Source organism: Chlamydotis macqueenii, chromosome 2 (genome assembly GCF_036417535.1).
Source record: "Chlamydotis macqueenii isolate bChlMac1 chromosome 2, bChlMac1.mat, whole genome shotgun sequence".
NCBI lineage: Eukaryota > Metazoa > Chordata > Aves > Otidiformes > Otididae > Chlamydotis > Chlamydotis macqueenii.
Window position 1 is genome coordinate 17,475,001 of NC_141557.1, and position 19,650 is coordinate 17,494,650.

Genomic DNA, 19,650 nt, shown 5'->3' on the forward strand with positions numbered 1-19,650 from the left:
CTGCCTTGCCTCTGTAGTGGTTTTTTCTCTTATTTTCTAATTGACAGCATATAAACTCAGAAGCTGTGTTTTCAAGAGCTGCAGCAAATCCTGCTTTTTCTTCTCTGGCAGAAGTCATAATCCTCTCTGTGACATCATAATTGTTCCTGCAATCACCAGCTGCAATGCCACAAACAAAGGATCCAGCTTTATGAGGGAGGAAGGGGAATAAACAGCTGGAATAGATAAACTGTTTAAGAAACACACATCCTATTTTGTAACATTAATATTACAAGCAGAGAGGAGAAAAAGCAGTACAAGGCATAGTGAAAAAAAAAGGGTTTAGAAGAAGAAATGTCTCTGAGTAATGGATGCATGTCCCTGCTAAATCTGTTCTGGCAGCAGAACTGACTTTAAAGCTCCTGTCATTATCCCTCTGTGTACAGAGATTTCAAAACCAGGTAGAGCTAGCACAGCCCCTGGGGGGAGGCTCGGAATTAGAGAGAGACATGTGGCTAAAATTGCCTGCTACGCTGGAGACCCCAGTTAGCACAACAGCTATTGTGACCACAGAAACTTGCATCCTCCTTTACAGACTCCCACACCTCCAGCTACATTGGATGTCTGTCTCAGAATTGTTTTCAGAGTTTTAATGAAGCACATGAGGATCTTTAAGGCTTTCTGGAAATAAAAACAGTGATGTCATCTCCTCTGAACAAACCTGAGACAACTTGACATAACAGATTGGATAAATATATGGAAAAACTTACTTATCAACATTCTACAAATACCAATGAATTAATCATTAGAGCTGGTGTTTTCAGATTTCCCAGAGAACAGATTTGCATGAGTTTTCCTCTTCTACTTCAAAAGACAACTTCGTATCTATTGCATGCAATGAAACTAGGTATTCCGGTCTTGATTTGCCGTGTTTAATTTCTGAATGTCATAAAAAGATCTTATTTCCAGAAATCTTCATAACAGCATTCTTAGGTCTATGATTTATGCTGTTAGACCCTACAGTTACACAAAGCAAATGCTACACAAAGCCATGGAGTTAAGGTTTCAAAATCATGTGTGCTGCTTTGAAGCTAAATTGTTAAAAGTATAAAAAAACCCAGAAAATAATAATGTTCTTTCTTTCATGTTATATATGGGAAATTCCGTCAGATATTCTCTAAAATGATGATCACAGAAAAAAAACCTTTATCTGGTGTGTATTATTTTAATGCAAACAAATATACTGCAGGCAGTCCTACCTTTGCCCTCCACATCAGCCATAGCTTGAAGACATCAACATGTCGACCGCATTGCAAAGCCTTGTCTCCCGTGTCGTAAGAAAGGTCATAGTGCTTGTCTTGTTGAAAGAGGTAGGAAGCATGCATTTGATTGCAATTCTGCATCAAACCCTTATATCAACAAAGACAAAAAAGTGATGTTAGCACAAATGTGACTACTGTTTTGAGGGCTGCTTTGGGCGAAAAATTACAAACACCCAAATTCAGTGGAATACATGTCCAAGTGCAAAAGGAAGATCAAAATAAAGGACAAAACCAGACTTAGCTGCTCAGTGGACTAAGTTTCGTATCTCATTCAGTGCCCAGCATACCTTGGTACCTGACCCAAAAATCCACTCCCAGAGCCAAGGCATTTTTTTTTAAAGCTGGACATTGTGGTTCCTAGCATCATTATGCATAAGTTCATTTCTGGATCTCGCTTTTTATTCCTTATTCTGCTTCCTTTTCCTCCTTTCCTTGGAAGGTTTTTTTTTTCTGGTTGAGTCAGACCAAACCAATTTGATGACTGATCTAAATAGTATCATACCACTTTTCTAATTGCTTTGGTCTCAAAAATTCTGATTTTCATTGTTTTCCTTCTGATTTTCATTGTTTTCCTTCTTTGTAGGCACAGTTCTTTTCTGCAAAGCCCTCAGAAGCAGATTGGATGCTTAAGTGGCAAAGAAAGCTTTGAACAGATAGAAGAGCATATGGCCTTTAAACAGCCAGCTAGAGCTATTTCTGGGTTGCAAGATACCATTTTGAAAGGCAGCTGCGTGGAAGGGCCAGAAGCCAACAAGGTGTAGAAACCTGGCTCATGAAAGCATGAGGTTTCCTTCTTAGCTTTTTAAGTTAAATGCAGAGATTCATGTTCTGGCTCTAGTTAAGTCCTCAAACAAGTCTGAGGTACACCTTAGGGCTGTTGCCTAAAACTGCAATTTTCAGTCCAAGAAGAATCAAAACTAGGCTGTTTATCATCAAGTTTAATCTTCATGTGTAACTCAAAACTGAGATAGTAAAATTAGAGGGAAAAAAAAAATTGGCTTTCTCCTAATCTCAGCCATCTGTTCTCATTAGAGGTCAAGGATGACACTGACTTCAACCAGGCAGGATTTGTCTCAGGGAACTGACCCAGAGGGCGAATAAAAGCCAGCTTTCTCTCTTCCTAAGCAAAATCACTTTGTATACAATCTGTTGTACAGCTGTTAGCAAAACAGCAACCAGGTTTTTGATAGCTGGTCTACTAAGAGGTTGTTGTATAGCAGCTGCCCCAATAACTGATGGTTACACGAAAATTACAGGCTTGAAGGGTAATTCAAATTCTAGTACTAAATGAAATGCCTACCTTTTATTCCAAGTGAACTTAGTCTTCCCTTTTTATTTCCATGTGCCCCAAAGTGAATATATGGATCAGAGCTGGGCAGAAATATCTATAATAAAAGTCTAGAAAGTGTAACGGTGCCTAGATTCTGACCAAATGTCATGCTGCACGTATACCATACCATTCATCCTAAGAGGACAAGAGTTTGCCTACAGTTACATTTTATGCTACACAACAACTAGTGGGGTTACACAGCTATACTGCCATAACTTAACTATGGACATCTTGAATGGAAAACCACAAAACTCTGTAGAGACATTGCCATTAATTGGATCTATCATTTCTGCTAGATAGCCGCTGCAGTTCCTTTTTGCGGCTGCAGCCTGAGCACGTGGGTATTCTTTTATAATGCTCATCATATTAGCAAATATTAGCTATGACATAGTTATGAAGAAAACATCCAGGATTTTCAGAAGCAAAATGTTAGAAAAGATCAGAGAAGTGAATATATTGGGACATACCTCTTCTCTTACTAGCAGGGCTGAACACTGCAGCGGGACGCCCATCATCTTGTGAGGGTTCCAGGTCACCGAATTGGCCCTAGGACAGCAAACCACATGAAACTCAGACATTGTACTACAGTGGTGAAACCACGGAGACATTCAGTAATAATAATAATAAACACGTAGTAATGTGCATATTTTTCTTCTTCTGAGCAAGCAGAGCTGAAAATAATCATTGCAGATATTAGGAAAGTAATGCCTTCATAAGTGACCTAATCTACCTTGGCTGGTTTTTGGATGACAATTCTGGCAACTTACTGCAGAATAATCGTTCTATCCACTGAACTTAATCAGTATTAAACTTTCTGAGGAGTCATCTATACTTCACAAACATAGGGCAGGCTTCCTAAAAACACCTGCTTGACTGACAAACTTTCTAAAGTCACACAGCTGATTAAAGACGCAGGTAGGAAGCAGGAAAACTAGCATATTCCCTCCCATTGATTACAGTTTCAGTAAGATTTTAGTAAGTAGCTCACACAACCATTTTTGAAAATGGGTACCCCTAAGTCTCTGAGTAACTTAGAAAACCTGGCCTAAAGTAATTTTTCTCACTGCTCTGCTGATGGTAAATTTTCATAGTTCCTTAATTTTAGCTTGGCTCTGATAATTCACACAAGTGAAGGACTGGGTCCAAAATTACCACAATAATAAAAATAGAACTGATTCACTCTTCCACAAAAGAGCCTGATCCTGCCTCCCTTCAGGACATATTCACTGCAAAAATAACTGTCAGCCCAGATCTTGTCAACAAACAGGGTCCTGTCACAATACAGCTTTGAGAAGAGACATTTGGGACTGTGGCAAGGGCTGAATGGAAGATTGTCCAGTTGTTTATTATGTTCATTTTGTGTTATGCTAGACTGGGTATTTGTTAATTACTATTGTTACATATGATGATTAGCTGATAGATGTATACGTTTGCATCCTATTTGGCAGGCTGTCAAGGATGCACAGTGCACAGGATTTCATGTAGTGCAGTGATTTGAGTTTTGATCATATAAATAGCCAACTGGGGCATGTAAAAACGTAAAAGACCCAGGACACACTTGCAGGTAACATTTATGTGAACAGAGGTCAGCATGTTGGAATCTGGCAGTATTTTCCTTTGTAAGATTTGGAGGCAGCACTATAGATTTATGCATGTCCTTATCATTTCCTGCCAAATTGCTTTCACTCCTTCAAAGCAAACAAGTCCAAAATTCACATGGACACCAGGCAGCACTTCTGTGCTTTCTTCTTTTCTATTTAAATGGGACTGCACAAGTGTCTGATGCAAAATCTGCAGGGAACAGTCTTCCACAAGCAACATCTGGCCCCTTGGCTTGGCTTTTCGAGTATTTGGCAGCTTTTAATCAGCTCAGAGTCAGTCATCTGATTGCAACACCAAAGCTAATGATTCTGCACAGGCATTCAGGTCTATGAATTTCCTTTGATATGATACTTTTAAATTTTTATCTGTGCTTAAGCAGAATCAGACCGAAAGTCTTTTAAAGACTTCTAGGTAACAGTAATAGCATGGATTTTCTCAAGCAAAAGGATTATTCACTGACAACAGCCAGATGTTAATTATCTGCCTAAACCATTTAATCTACCTGAAAGTCATTTATTTCCCAAATTACATCCAAACTGTACATAGAAAAAAAATTAATTATGTAAAATAAAAATTTGCCATTTTTAATTTGTTATCAGTTATTCTGAACTTCAGCCATCAGTGCTTGAAGAAATTGCTGACTGAGACAAAGAGTGAAGGAAAAAAGCTACAAGGATCCACAGATGTTTTTTTAAAGCATGTCACGTTCACCCAAATAACTGAGCACCAAGCACCTATGGGATTTTTTGGCTATTGGTCACAGACAGAAAAAAATTTTAAAAAAAGAGGAAAATTTTTCCTTTAGAGATTTCAAATGAATTACAGGAGAGGTTCAAGACTGGTAGAATTTGATTTTCAGTCATCATTAAAAACTGAGGTGCATTTACTGACCAGCCACAGCCCTGGGAAGGATGCCCAGACCCTGTATAGGAGCACTTATTCAGCTGCAAAAACACTTTTCTCATATACTGTCACTCCTGGCCCAAGCCTCTGGGAGAGGGACACCAGATGGAAACTCCTGACGGTGGCCAGATTGATCTGCTCTTGACACCAGGTGAGATGCTTTCTTCGGGGTGCCTTGGAGAAGCGCGAAATCTGCCATGTGGGGTCTGGAGGGTACCTTAAGGATGATCCTGCAATTCCTCCTGCCTTTGACAGGAGCATTTTTGCTGGACTGTCTGTCACCAGAAAGATGGGAGTACTCAGAGCACAGAGTGCTCCATTTAATGCTCCATCTCTGTCCAGTTCTCCCCTATCAAAGACAAATAACAGCTCCAGTTCTCTTCTATCCAGACCTGTAATGACTGGATCATACTCTAGTAACCACCATGAAACAAGAATGTCCATAAAAGTTAGGTCTAGTAAGGCTCATTTGAAATCTGGACCAACTGAAATGAGCCGCTGTGTCCATCAAGCAGAGGAACAGCATTGGAAGTGACAAAGTCCATTAATTCATTGCCAAACATATGGAGATGTTGCTTATCAAAGCACTAGATAAAATCCAGTGGCGTTCTGGATCTAAAGCATATTCTTTGGAAAATTCTCCAATACAGATTCAACTTGAACTACTTATTCCAGCAGAATTCGGATAGGAATTCGGGAGGCAAACTCATTTTTTCATACTCTGTTGTCACAGGCAACCACGTAGATTTTTCTAATGTGCTGGATATTTGGATGTATATCCTTTTAATGCACAATATGTAAGTTTGGAGTGCTGGAGGCAGTCTTAACTAAATCAAATTCATACAACCATTGGCTGCTTTCCAAATTTTGCATGTGAGATGTATGAGAAAAGAACTGAATCATCAAGGTATCCTCCTAATCTTTAGGAAGAGGATGAGGAAGTTGTTTGTAATTTTAATTGGCAAGGAACAACAATTTGATTTAGAGATAAAAAAGGCAGAATGGAGCAACAATTTACTCTTGAATAGCATGAGCTTCAGAAAATACACAAATGTGAGAGTGACTCCATCTAGCCCAGTATACTGTCTCTAGCAAGTGGCCTAAACAGGAGCCCAGGAAGAATACAAAACCAGACAAGCACATACAACCTTCCTCCACGTATTCTCTCAGCCTCAGTCATTTGTGGGTCACAGAAGTACCAGATGGTTTTTTTTTTATCTTCCCTGGAACGCAGGTAAATCTTAACATCCTATGGCAAGGAGTTCCACAGCTTAAACGTTTCTGAATAAGCAGCTGTTTGTAAGTTTAACTTCAGTCTTTCCAGACTCTGAACTGGACTGGCATAACTTATGTTCATCTGTGTGTATGCGCAATGTTCATGAGCTCGTGACTACAACTGTGTGAATTCAGGCACAGATCTACTGAGACGATATTGTTAACACAGCCCGGAGGGGGATTTTTCTCTCCAGAAGTGACAGAACAGTGGTCAGTGATTACCAGGACACCTGTCCAAACTGCAGGTGCATCCACCTTTTGTATTTAGACTTCAGTATGCAAGACCTCCAAGATTCATTTCTTAGAGGAATGCAATTGCTAATTCATGCTGGACACTGAAGCAGTGCATGCTGCAGAAGCCACTCTGGAGCTGCAAAGGTATGCTGGAAAGAATGAAAATGGAAACAAGAAATGTCTGCTCTTTGTACTACAACACAAAGTGCCACACTGCTCTAGCACTGAACAAAGGCACTTAGCAATGCTATTTCAACTAGAAGGACACTTTGCATAATTTCTTCATACTGTGTCTTGTAGATAACATCAATTTTTATTTTTATTTATAGACATTGCTATGGTAATCACAAATGTGTTAAAATGTATTTAATAAATGTGTTTAATTCATGTTAATAAATCATACCTTTCAACGCCATTTAACTTCCATTTGTGTTTTCTTGACATCAGGAGCCCACCACCCCATGCTCCCTAGAAGGCAAGAGACATTATCTTAATGAGAAGAGAGCTCTGCGTTTCTCCATGATGACATCTGTGCATTCACATCAGTCTGGGGCCCTTTCTTTCTTCTTGCTGATGTGGCAGGTTTCAAAATGACCAGGCAGACGAGGCCTGAGGTATTTGCTGTACTAACAATTTTCTTCCAGTAGCTTGGAAGCAGCAGTTTATAGCCCATAATCTGAGTGCCAACCCTTATCGTCTGCTGACGCTGACACACTGGGCTGCCCCACGCTCTAACTAATGCAGAGCTGCTCCTGGGTAAGCCGCCTTTTCTCTGTCAGTGACTCAGTGACGGTAACAAACCAGACTGGGATCTCAGCTGCTCTGGCGAGTTTTCATGGTATTTCAGATCACTACTGCTTGCGCCCTACTCACTTGCTTTCGCTTGCAAAGATCTGGGACAAGCGGGCATTTCATGTGACATGGTAAATATGAATTCTTCCTTCGAGTTGGACTGATTTTGGCTGACACAGTAATCCAAAGGCAAGATACCCCAGCCCTACAGAAATTTAATTACTCAACCTTTTTGGAGAAAGGATTTGCAAAAATGACACAAAAGCTGTTCTAGGGCTGAAAGATGATACTTTGGGCAAGAACCCAGACAAAGTTCATTAGCCAATCTGATAAATTTCCCTAGCATTTGTATTAATCTGTTCAGCAATTTGGGGTACTTTACTCCAGAAAAAATGTAGCCTTTTCCTTATGCATTTATTTTGCAGGTGCTGCAGAAGCTGAGCCAGTGCTCAGTACGGTTCTGACGTATTTTTTCTACTAATGGCATTTAAAGATAAAGTCAAAGGCCAAAAGCACGCAAACTAGGTCATCTTAAGTGTCCCACTTGCTAAAAGTACTGCACAGTCACAGCTCCTAAAATGTTCCCCTGACCTGAGCCTTTCAGAGGAATGGGAAGTCCGTGCTGGGATGTTACACTTAATTACAGGAACCAAATACAACAGTTCTGTACAAGATGACACTGTCCAAAATGAACAAATTAATGCCAATTGCAACCCAGCGCCCCACGACACTTACATCCACGTGCATCCAGATTTTGTACTTCTTGCAGATGTCTGCAATAGCTATGAGAGGATCAAACGCTCCATACACTGTTGTCCCAGCTGTGGCACTCACCAGAAAAGGAACAAATCCCTGAAAGAAAGCAGAGACATCGGGCAAGGTCAGAGTGCTGCAGCCTCTTCAGCCTGCAGCAGCCCTGACTCCTCTTCTGCTGCCTCCACAGCGAGCCCGCAAGTGTCTCCTAGAGGACATACCTGCTACATTGCACTGTTTTTTTAGTGATGTTACAATTTCTACCTTAAGGTGGCAGCAAACTTTCAACCCAGCATCCTCCATTTACTAGGACGCATGAGACAGGTAAGGGCTCAGAAAAACAATTCTCCTCCATGCTACCTGCCTGAAACAAAAAGGTCTGCTCTGCATGATGTTGGCTAAAACAAACCTCACCCAGGCACTGCAGTGCAAGAAATACCTCTGGCGGACTGTGCCCTGGGCTGTATGATAATTATCCCAGTGAGTGTCTGAACGTGTGGTGGCCCAGTCCTGTCATAGACTATTGCCACGTCGCCTTCCATTTTTATCTATTATATTGCTTTTCTTTAACAAAGCAAGCTTTAAATGAAAATAAATTAAAGATTAATGAAAGATTTGTGTTACTAACGAGCTTTGAATGCTGTGTTTCTAATGATTATTTACATAAATGTCATTGAAGGCATAGGGCTAATTTAATTGCATACTTTAATCTGTTGTTTTAATTCTAGCTTCTATTAATTAACACATACAAAAGCAGTGCATTTTTAGAGATGTGTGGATTTGAGTTTATCTTCCATTGTTTTGATGACTATGAGGAATACTTTCAACACATTAAAATACATACAAATTACCCAAATGATTACTCTGTTTTTGCCAATATTCAGCTGAGGAACTGCATCATAGGCTGATAATAGAAAAAAAAAGGAGGACGTTATGCAGAGGAACACATTAAAAAAAGTCAAATAGCTCATGGAGATTATAAAGTAGCTCTAAATTTTCTCAGCAACTCTTGCCTCTCAAGTTGCCAGACTACATTTCTGAGAAATAAATCAAAAGTTAATGGGCAAGCCTATGTTGTTTTACCAAGGAAAGCAAAAAAAAAAAACCCTAGCTGTATCATTCTTGGGTTTTGTTTTTCTTTTTTTTTTGGAAGCAGAAAAGCTAGTAGACTTACTTTTTGTTTGGCTTCAAGAATTCTTCTTTCAAGGTCTGATGGGATCATTTTCCCTCTGCAGCAAGAGAGAGTTATATTAGAAATCTGACCTTGCAACCAGCTCTTGCTGCTACATCTTCACTACGTGGAAACCCAAATAAGCAACAAAGTGACTTTTTTTTTTGCCCAAGGCTCATGCAGCACTGCAGAGCACAGGAAGACTCTGACCATTAGTCTGAGTTTCTACCCTAATTATTTTGTCAACCAGTTTGCATCAACATGTTGACCCTAACTGAGAGGAGTTATCTCGTGGCCACCCTTAATTAAAGACTGATGTTGCTCCATGGAGCCTCCTGGTCCTGTTTGATGTTACAGCCCTGGGAATATGCTCCAGGCTCCCAGGGAGAGGCTCAACTCGGGGTCCCAAGCAGCTCGCTGGGTGCCAAACCCCATGGTTCCCTTTCAGCAGGCACAAAAAAAATGCCAGCTGAGCTGCATGGCCTTAAGCAGTGCAACAGCTCTGGTGTAAGCAGTCGTTTCTGTATTTCCATCCGAGGGATGAACTCATTTCAGGGCAACTGTTCCACAGTTCAGTGCATTAAACGTTCGCATTTGCTTGAAGCAGGACAGGTGAAAAAGCTACCAGTCTGGACTCATGAAATGCACTCTCAGACCCTTTGTACTGACAGGATACTGTATTTGCAACACCTTTAGTATGAACCATTCACAGGAGATTCAGACTCAGCAGTATAAGGCTTGAAGGCTAATTTATGAAATCCTGTAAGTGAATTAGGCACAAGGTAAAACAGTGCTGACACTGAACACTGACGTTAAGCTTTTTCTTTGCTTTAGCCAGAAGCAAGACTAGCTAAGAAGAGAGTCTGCGTAACAGCAATAAAAACATGACAGCTCCCCACACTGCAGAAACAAACTCGTCACTGGATTTAAGTGTTGTCCACTTAGATTTTTATGTGTATATGCACTTTAAAGGACTTTTTCAGTTTTTAGTATAGTCTGACACTTTTTTTTCTATAACTAAAGCACTGTTCCTGTTGCTATAAAAAAAACTCCCTTTACTAGAGCTCAAAATAGCAGTTTTAGGAAAACAAATAAAACCATGTGTTTTATTTCTGTTTTCACATAAAAAGACCCTCAAGTGTTTTCATGACATTTGGATGGATGTAAATTAAAAAAAAAAATCACTAATTTATAGTAATAAGATACTGCTAGGTTTTATAAGTTTTCATCCTTACACAGCTCACAATAAGTCCATAATTATTTCAGTAGAAATGGATTTGTACTGCTGAGGTTTTTTTTTGCAAAATCTGTCTAAAAATTAGCCCTGCTTTTTCTCATAGAAGTTCAAGGTCTAAAGAGTATTCAACTAATTGTGAGTTCTCCCCAGTTATATGACGTGTTCAGAGAAAAAAAGTAGTTATCTTATCTTCAAAAACTGTTTCTGAGATCATTAGGGGAATAAAGAAAAAAAAAAGGCATGCCAAAGGAAGGCAGAGAGTTCCTCCTCCAAACATAGTTTCGATGTTGGTCTTTAATGATTTCTAATGTATTGAGCTTGTGCATACAAACACAGAGCTTGGCATAATCTCTCGTTGCCAAAAGATTTTACCAAGACAAGTGATTATCCAGCCCTTGGTTATGTTGTGTACACCAAGCTTTACCAAGGAGCAAGCAGTAGGTTGGCTTTGGGACAGGCAGAAGAGACTCAGCAGCAAAAGGACACTGAGGATAGAATAAGTGTTGTTGTCAAAGTCTTCTCATATTACCTGCATCTGTACACAGTCTTCACTGGTGCAACACCATACCAAATTGTTTTGACCCCAAATCTGTAGGTAATTTGCTATTGCTACCAAGCCGTCTGTATGGTAGTAAAAGAGGGAACGGCCTCTTTATATATGGTTGTCCAGTCTGGGATATGAGCAAGAATATGATGTTCTGTGTGTTCTCCTAGCTTGAAATTCACCACACATCTACATAGTCCCACGACAGAGCAAAACAAGGCAAACTTGGCGGGTGTGAGTCAGGATAGGGAAGAGAAGAGCCACCAAGAAGTGTGTGTCGTCACACTGGAAACATCAGAAAGATCTCGTGGTGCTCCTTCACCCTCCCACATTTTCACAGAGGGTCCTCTCCTCTGCACAAGCCCACATTCTGCGTAAACGGCCTGCTTTATCCTGGTGGTATCTGCTGGGATTTGGTGAGACATACAGTAATCCTGCTGTTTACTTCAGGGTGGGCAGGGTAAGCTTCGTAGTCTTTACAGAAAATAATCAAGCTGAATTTGCACAAGAAGAAAAGGAAGTCACAATTTCATTGATCCACATCTGTGTTTAGTGAATAGAAACAATCAGAGGTTTATTTTGATGTGTGTTGGTTGTGTTGTTGTTGTCATTAATTCCTCTTCAAGGTGCGCTCAGTCTTTTTTTTTAATAGAGATAATAACCCCATAAGTCTATACGCAGGTGCTGTGATTAGCACTGTAAATTGCTTAGCTGATGCTCCTCCTTTAATGTGGGAGCAGAGTATTTTGATAGCAGTAAAACTTTCTACTTAAGCTAAAGCCATAAATAATTCAATACCTTATAACAATGATATTTTTGACTCATAGTAAGAGCATATTCTATTGAAAAGATTCTCAGTAGAATCATTAAGGACTGTTCTATTAATTTTTGTCCCATAGAAAGCATGTTTTCCCTAAAATTGAAAATCTTTATCAGAACATGTTGACTTTGTTAATATTCCTTTGCTATCTCAAAATTGTTTTTTATAGAGAATGAAAATCTTCTAACTGGATGAGTTAAACAAGAAGTTATCTACCACTGGTTTTGTACTGCTGATGGGACCTGTAGGCTAGGCGTCTTCTGTACTACTCCTTTCTATGGGCCATACCCTTCCTTGGCGATGCTGCCAAGACCCTTCTCTCCACATCCCATCGCAGAGGTGTCCCCATCAAGGGTACTGTGGTAAATGTGTCCAGCTGAGAAGGACGGTGAGAGCATGAAATAATAGAATTACATCAGCAAATGTACCTCAACATTTTACTGCTTTAAAACGCCCACCTCAGTTCATTTTAATGGATCAAAATGGGAGTGTCTAAATGCTCCATTTTTGACCAAAACAAGCTTCTTCCTCATTTCTTAGCAAAAAGCGAAGAATGATTGTTAGTTGGACTTTTTGTTTCACTTCAGGATGAAAGAAAAAGAAATATCAGAAATCCCTGAAGAAGAGAACTGTAAGATTTCCTATGAGCTCCAAAAACTGACTTGTAAAGAAGCTACTGACAGAGCCAGTTCCTGAAGTGGGATAAACCACTGTAAGGCTGCTAAAGATATCAGCGCTATGAAGAATTATACCAACTGTTGACTGCATCCTACATGCTCTCTCTGAGCTGAGCACCTCATGATGCTCTTCTACGCACCAATAAAAAGAGCTGTATTTGGCATCTTTACTTACCTCTCATCACATCTAATCAGAATCACACTATCTGTACCAATACCCAAGGCTGCAGCTCCTTTCTTCACAGAAAAGTGACTCTGAAAAAATACAGCTATTATTAATTACTATTTTTATGATGACTTCTTATCCAATTTAATAGAAAACACTACAGTCTTGCAAGCCCTTTGGCAAGTAGTCCCACACAGGCAGTAATTCTCTTCACAGACTTTTTGGAAACAAATCACTGTAATTTGAGCTTCCTATCAGGTCACTACAGTCAATTAGAGAAACAGCAATCACGCTAATCTGGATTTACTCCTGGAATATTAAATAGACAACTGTGGCTGATGATGGACCAAAATTCTGTTCTTGATGCATACTTGCAGCTTCTATTGCTTGTACAGATTCAGCTATGAACTTGATTCACTGAAACAAAACACTCTCCCCTAGATAATTCATTTAGTTCGTGATGTGCTTCTGCTATGTAACTTCTGGCCAAATAATATACTGGGAGAAATTATGATAGGAAGTTTAATTGTGATCTCATGCCAGTGAAAGCTAGTAGTAGCTCCCATTAATAAACAGGCTACTATAGTTTAAAATCAGAACTGGACTATTAGTTAATCTGTACATACAGAATAAAAAGTGGAAGTAACATAATGGAGTGCAAGTGAGACTAATTTTCTCTAGCTCATATGACTTAACTCCTGAGACAGTGTTGGTTTATAACTCTAATTTAAATCCTAGTGATTATGATAATGAAATCATTTTATATCAAATTATACCACCAAGAATCTGATTTTTATTAAACACAGCTGCAACAATATTGTCCAAAGTAATTTTAACGACAGATTATTAAACGTTAAAAAAATGGAAATTCTTTGCATATACTGCAGTACCATTAGCTCAGGATGTAATACTATTAAAAAGATCATGGAGATAAAAATCTAACAGGGTTTTTTTTAGGTGTCTGAGATGTTAAAGAAGAAAGGAAGACATATTGGCTGTAGAAATAGAGAAGCAGACCACAAAGCAGAGAAGTAACCACTGGTGCTTTGTCAAGTGAGTATCTGGCTTCAACTGTAATGAGAGGAACAGAGAGCTACAGGGGGAGAGATGGGCACAGTGGTTACACGTCTGCCTCAGTGAAAGGCCGTGAAGTTAGTGGGATTTCACTGCATACTCAAGGGCCCCCTTCATAATGAACACTTTGAGAAATGAAAATTGATTCTAAATCAACTTTATGAAAGAGAGAGGAAGAAGAGTAGAACTGCAACATTTACCTTCAATTTAATAAGTAAAAAGAAGCATTTTAAAAATCATTCAGGGTTGGGGGGGGGGGGTAATTATTGTTAACAGTCCTGACTGCTGTGGTTAAGGCTGCATAAGAGTTTCCACTCCAAGGTCCCTTTTTCATATGCCCATATCTCACTGTTTTGGCTGAAATGCCTCAAGTTTTCATGACGCCCATAGAATTTTTCAATGTTCAGACACTGTGAAGAAGTTCAGATTGTTCTGGAGCCACGATTCACTGATGACACACAATCTGAAAATAGTTCTTCAAGTGAATGGTATTTTTCATACCATGTTAATTTTTTTTAATGCAATGGGTTGATATAGCTTTTCCCCATGGAGCACGGCTGCAGGACACTAACGATGTGTACTGCACAGCCACTGACCACCTTGTCTAGATCTAAAATGGGGTTTTAAGGCCCTAGTACAACAAACTCCCCCAGCCCCTGAACTAACTACATTCTGAAATGTAAACGTATGCATGTTGGACCGACTTCTGCACAAGCGCATGATCAAATGAAACACATAGCCATGTGCTTAGATGAGCAGCAAGGGAATTGTGCCTGTGCTTCAGTGTTTTGCTGTTCGTCGCAGCTAGCCTAATCAGGCTGAAGTCATCACGTAGGCTCATTCTGTGGTCAGGGAGGGAGACAGGCACTCCAGGGAAGGATTCATCCAGCATGAAAGTTGCTGTTGTGGAGTGGGTGCTGAATGACTCCAGGTGAGGAGATTTCTACCCCCTTCCCTATGGACCAAGCCCTGTGACATCTACTGTCCTCGAGCGGGAAGTGTACAGCACCTGCAAGTACCAGTGCTCTGGAAATTGGTAGATATTTGATTTTAACACACTGTTACTGTCTAGCCTATTCAAACCACAAGTTAGTGATATGCTCAGGTTAGTGATGGAGTTTGCCCTGCTGTGTTTCTAGCTGGAGTCACGAAGTGCTAGGGAGTATTTACACATCAAACATCATGGGCCTTCTCAGTATCACATTGGTATTTTTCATGGCAAGTTCTTTATTTCATTAAGCTGAATTTGTGAACAAACACATTTCCAGGAGCTTCATCAGCTTCACTAAAATCAGTGGACTCTTCCCAAGTACAAATGCACTGTAGATTAAGGCTTGGACTGGGACCAATCCACAAGCCTCTCTACTTGGAAGATACTGAAGTCTCTTCCCAGACTTGCAGGTCTCCCAGGGCCCCATGACGCAGCAGTGCAACTGCATGAGAACAGGGAGGAGGAGAGACCATGAAGAAGCTACCAGCATCAGGAGGCTTACAAAAAATTCCCAAGTTCAGGAAGACGTCTTTGAACTTTGCAAAAATTGAAAGAGAGCTAGAATATTGCCAGCATAATGACAGTTCATTGAGATGCTATTTGAAGCTAGAATTGAATTAATATACTTTAAAAAAATCAATCTGTTTTTTTTACTCATGTATTACACAAACCAATGTGCACATATTGAGGGTAGATATATAAATACAAGTAGAGACGTACGACACAGATAAGTTTCACTGTGTTTTGAGTCAACGACATTACACTGATGAATTTTGCTCCTTATTCCATACTAGTTAAAATAGTTTTACTCCTGTAATTTGTTTTTCTAATAAAAAATAGAACTATTCAAAATGCTTTAAAAAAAATACAGATTTGAATGGCTTACTATGAGGAAGAAAATTAAGCCCATGTGCTCAAAGGCATCCACTGGAAAATGGCCAAGCTCAGCTGCCTCATTGAGAAGTCTCACGGCACTGCTAAAACAGCACTGGGGAAAAAATGAATGCCGTGCTGATAGCTCACTTGCCTGAAGGCTTTTTACAGACTGAAGGGAATTCAGTGGTCAGGAACCAAAACAGGTTTAAGGACAGATTGGGAAGAAATACAGAAGTCTGTGTACAGAAGGGCAAATGCAATTACTATTTCTAAACAAACTTTGAATATGAAATCGCTCAATCTGTGTATTCAGTCACAGCTATATGACTGCTGTTACATTTTTGTGACTCAGGGTAACATCAGAGGAATTGTTCCAACTGCATGAGTCCCTAAAAGAGCTGGGATGGAAGTGAAAATGGAAAAAATACAGTTTTAAGCACAAAGAAAACTTTCCTAATCATGATGAATATTAAACTTTGTTTTAATATTCCTGGGATGGCACTGAAAGTTTGGTTGTCTGTGTAATAGAGAAGTACACAGAAATATAAAGGTCAAAGAGAAGGAAAGGCTTGCAGAAATAAGCCTTAGACAGAACTACTGACAGATTCAGCTGGGCTAATGGGGAAGAAGGGCATTAATTGTGACCCTCTGGGGAAGACGGGGGCTGCAGACTGTTTGGCCACACAGAGACATGAGCTTGAACACCATCTTTCACAACACAGCCATGTAGGAGCTACACAGATCTGAAGTCTTATGGCGGGAGAAGCAGGGTCAAAAGGGGAGGATGGGGGCAGACTGCCTGATGCCAGTCGTGAAAAAAACTGAAGTTAGGAGAAGCTGGTAGGACCAGAGTTTCACCACTGTCTTGTGCTTGCCAGAGGCAGGAGGACATGCAGGGTGAAGTGCGCTGTCACTGCGGCTTTAGCCCACCCTCCCCCCACGCAGTGCTGCGGTGCAAAAGGGTGCATGGAAGACTACAAATATATCCCAAATAGAGAAGAACCTCAATTTGCCTCTGCAAAGAAATGTGGTTAAAATTAAATGGTGAAGGAGAAGGCACAGAGTATTAGTCACCATTAGTGACAAAAGCGTATTATTAGTCAGGAGAAAAAAAAAAGGTGATCTTGAGTCAGGGGAATCTTCCCTTTGTCTAAAATTTCAAATGCTGTTGGGAATAAGTTTGTTTGTTTTTTCATAGTTAGCTTTGCAAAGTAAAAACACACTGTAAATTTATTACAGGTGTAATAATGAATAGACCTTTTAGAAAAAAAGAAGAATTAGAATAATTTTAAATGTTATTACGCTGAAAAGTATGGCATTGTTATCTTAAAAGGACAGTGCTTCAATATACAGATGCTTCTATTTTTATAGCTTGCTAAATTAATCGCTCATAATCTGTTGTGGTTGAAGCTGTCAGGAAGAACCATCCTAATGCCGTGAGCCCCAGAGGCCATGGCTGGTTTTTCAGATTGCAGTTTCTCTCTGCTCACATAAATTCAGAGTGGCACAAGCTTTGTGGAGGGAGCTCATGAGGAGTGAGCTCCCAGCTGCTGTGCAAGCCAAGCCATCCAGCAGCCAAAACCTCTCCGAGGTCTGCAGATTTTGTCGCTGGCACCCCGGTGCTCCGCAGACCTGGACCCCCAGCCTCACTCCATCAGTCACATGCCAGCAAAGGAGGCACACGCACTTTCCTCTCCATCTCCCCTGGACTTTAACCAATGTGAGATCCCTGGATGTGCAGGCTGGGCTACTTCTTTCTTAATTTTAATAAACTAAAACTGTGTGTCTGGTCTAGGCTTGCTGTCCAGGCTCCCTCAATAGTGGGGAAGAAAAGGTATCTCCAGTAGGCATCTTATTCTCAAGGCTTTGGCACCCATTTTAGACTAGGATGAGCTGTCTTCTGCAGATCTCACTCCCTTTTTATTGGCTATAAAAAGTGCATAGACTAACTCAGATTAAATGCCTATGCTTTAGGTGATTAAAGTTAAGTGACATGAATCCTGTCTTTAATGTCTCATTGTAAGCAATAGCTTTTCCTTCAATTATCTACAAAAAGAGTATACAGTGTCCCATCACATTTTTAAATACACTGTAATGATACATATGTTTGTTATTTAGCTACTGCTATTCAGTTTTTAAGGTTATTTTTTAATGTCAGGGGAGAAATTAATATATTAATGTTTTTGCACAACATACTAACATTTCCATCTTCTGCATTTTAGAAATCTATAACTTCACACTGCTTTTCTAATCCAGCAAGACTCACAACTTGTTTTTTTCCCATGTGGATAGTTTTACAGCATTATCTGTGGGTGAGAAACATTGCACTGAGCTCAGGAGGATCCTGTGGCTGTGTAGAAGTCGGGAGATATCGCCCAGATAAAGGATTAGACCCAAATGATGAATGTCTCCTTTGGGACAGGCTGCCCTAGAGCACTGCTTTTCTGGAAAATCATTTTGCTTTGATTTGAATGGAGTCACTTGAATTAAGTTGCTCTTCAAATAAGATCAACTTTTTCACCATTTCCCTCTGGCTTCAAATAACACCAAGCAATACTTTTCTAGTTATTATGGATTAGGTAATGCAAAGACAGAATGCGTGAATGTTGGAGTTTGATTTTCAGTTTCCTTAGACAGAAACAAAAATTTTCTCTACTTACTCTGTACGCTTAGAAGTAAAACTTACAGGTTCAAAATTTACACCAACAAATGGAAAATATGATCTTCAGGCTCCTAAAATCTTTCCCTGGAAGTCACACAACACAGTTCACCCCAGGAGAGCTTCTTGCAGATGCTGGTCCTGGAAACTGCCTCCTAAGTAGCCTGGCTAGAGGACAACACTACGTGCCACAAAGTGGTGGGACTACAGGTGAGCTTTTCATTCTGCACAGAAACCAAACCAAAACCTTCCATAGGCTGTGTGAAACTGAAGTCTGTTGAGTAGTCTGTTTTGAGACAGAAGTCACTTTAATTTCCTTCTGTCTCAGAGTCAAGAACCTCCATTTTAGATTTCAGAAACTGTTCAGACAAAAACTTTGCTAAAGCCACTCTTCTCCCACAGCTACTGGTGCAGTTTGCTGTATTCCCTGCAAGTAATGGGCTTGTCCACGGCGGGAAATCAGCATGCAAGAAGCTGAAGGGGGTGGGAAATTAGGAAAGCTGATGTGGACTATGTGAGAACAGTCTTCTGGGTTGGAGAACAGCACAGATGAAGAAATATCTATGTCTTTCCAATTATGTCCAGCTTTTTTCCATGCCCTGAACTATGGACTGAGTCTGTAAAGCCCCAAATGAAACATCGAGTCCATAGAAAAGCTGCAAGTCTCTTCAGATATTTTTACACTGTCAAATAAAAAAGACAAGGGCTGTTTTGTAGCCTGAACCCAACCAGTCCTCTACAGCTAAACCTTTCCCCTCTGCTCTCCTTTCCTCCTCAAGAGTACAGTGACTTTGTCCTTTTCTCCTGCTAGGGGTGATCCCTGCTCCATGCTGTTCCCAGCTACTGCAGGATGCTGTCTAAGAGAGTGCTAGTTGGCCAGGTCAGAGTCACAACAGAGAATGGGTTAAAATTTAACAGAACTTGCCTTAAAGACAAACTGACCAATGAAAATATTCTGAGAAGGTAGCTCTCCCTTTCAGCTGCTTTCTCCACACTGAAAAAGGGATGTGCTCAGCTGAACACTCAGAGCAGCCTAAAGCTGACGCACTGGAACACAGGAAGAGGCCTTCATCTTACATTTTTCATTGTGTTTGAAATGATAGACTAAAATAGGTTTTTACAACTGGCATCCATCACTGTTACCCCTCTGAGTCAAGGTCTCTTGCGTCACGTGCAGTGCAGAACAGCTGTCCTGAAGGACATCACCCTGCTCCTGCACCAGAGCAGATGGAAGAACTTAGATAA

The 19,650-nt window shown here is 40.2% G+C and overlaps 1 protein-coding gene across 1 annotated transcript in view; it reads right to left on the minus strand.

Annotated features, from left to right (window-relative positions):
• Positions 1–19,650, minus strand: part of GAD2 (glutamate decarboxylase 2) — a 39,839-nt gene that overhangs the window by 5,837 nt on the left and 14,352 nt on the right. The window contains exons 8-13 of the mRNA XM_086742139.1: positions 12,815–12,894; positions 9,365–9,419; positions 8,173–8,289; positions 7,049–7,113; positions 3,099–3,177; positions 1,239–1,388 (exon numbers count right to left, since the gene is read on the minus strand). Of these exons, the coding sequence (XP_086598265.1) occupies positions 1,239–1,388; positions 3,099–3,177; positions 7,049–7,113; positions 8,173–8,289; positions 9,365–9,419; positions 12,815–12,894 (546 nt within the window). The remainder of the gene's footprint in view (positions 1–1,238; positions 1,389–3,098; positions 3,178–7,048; positions 7,114–8,172; positions 8,290–9,364; positions 9,420–12,814; positions 12,895–19,650) is intronic.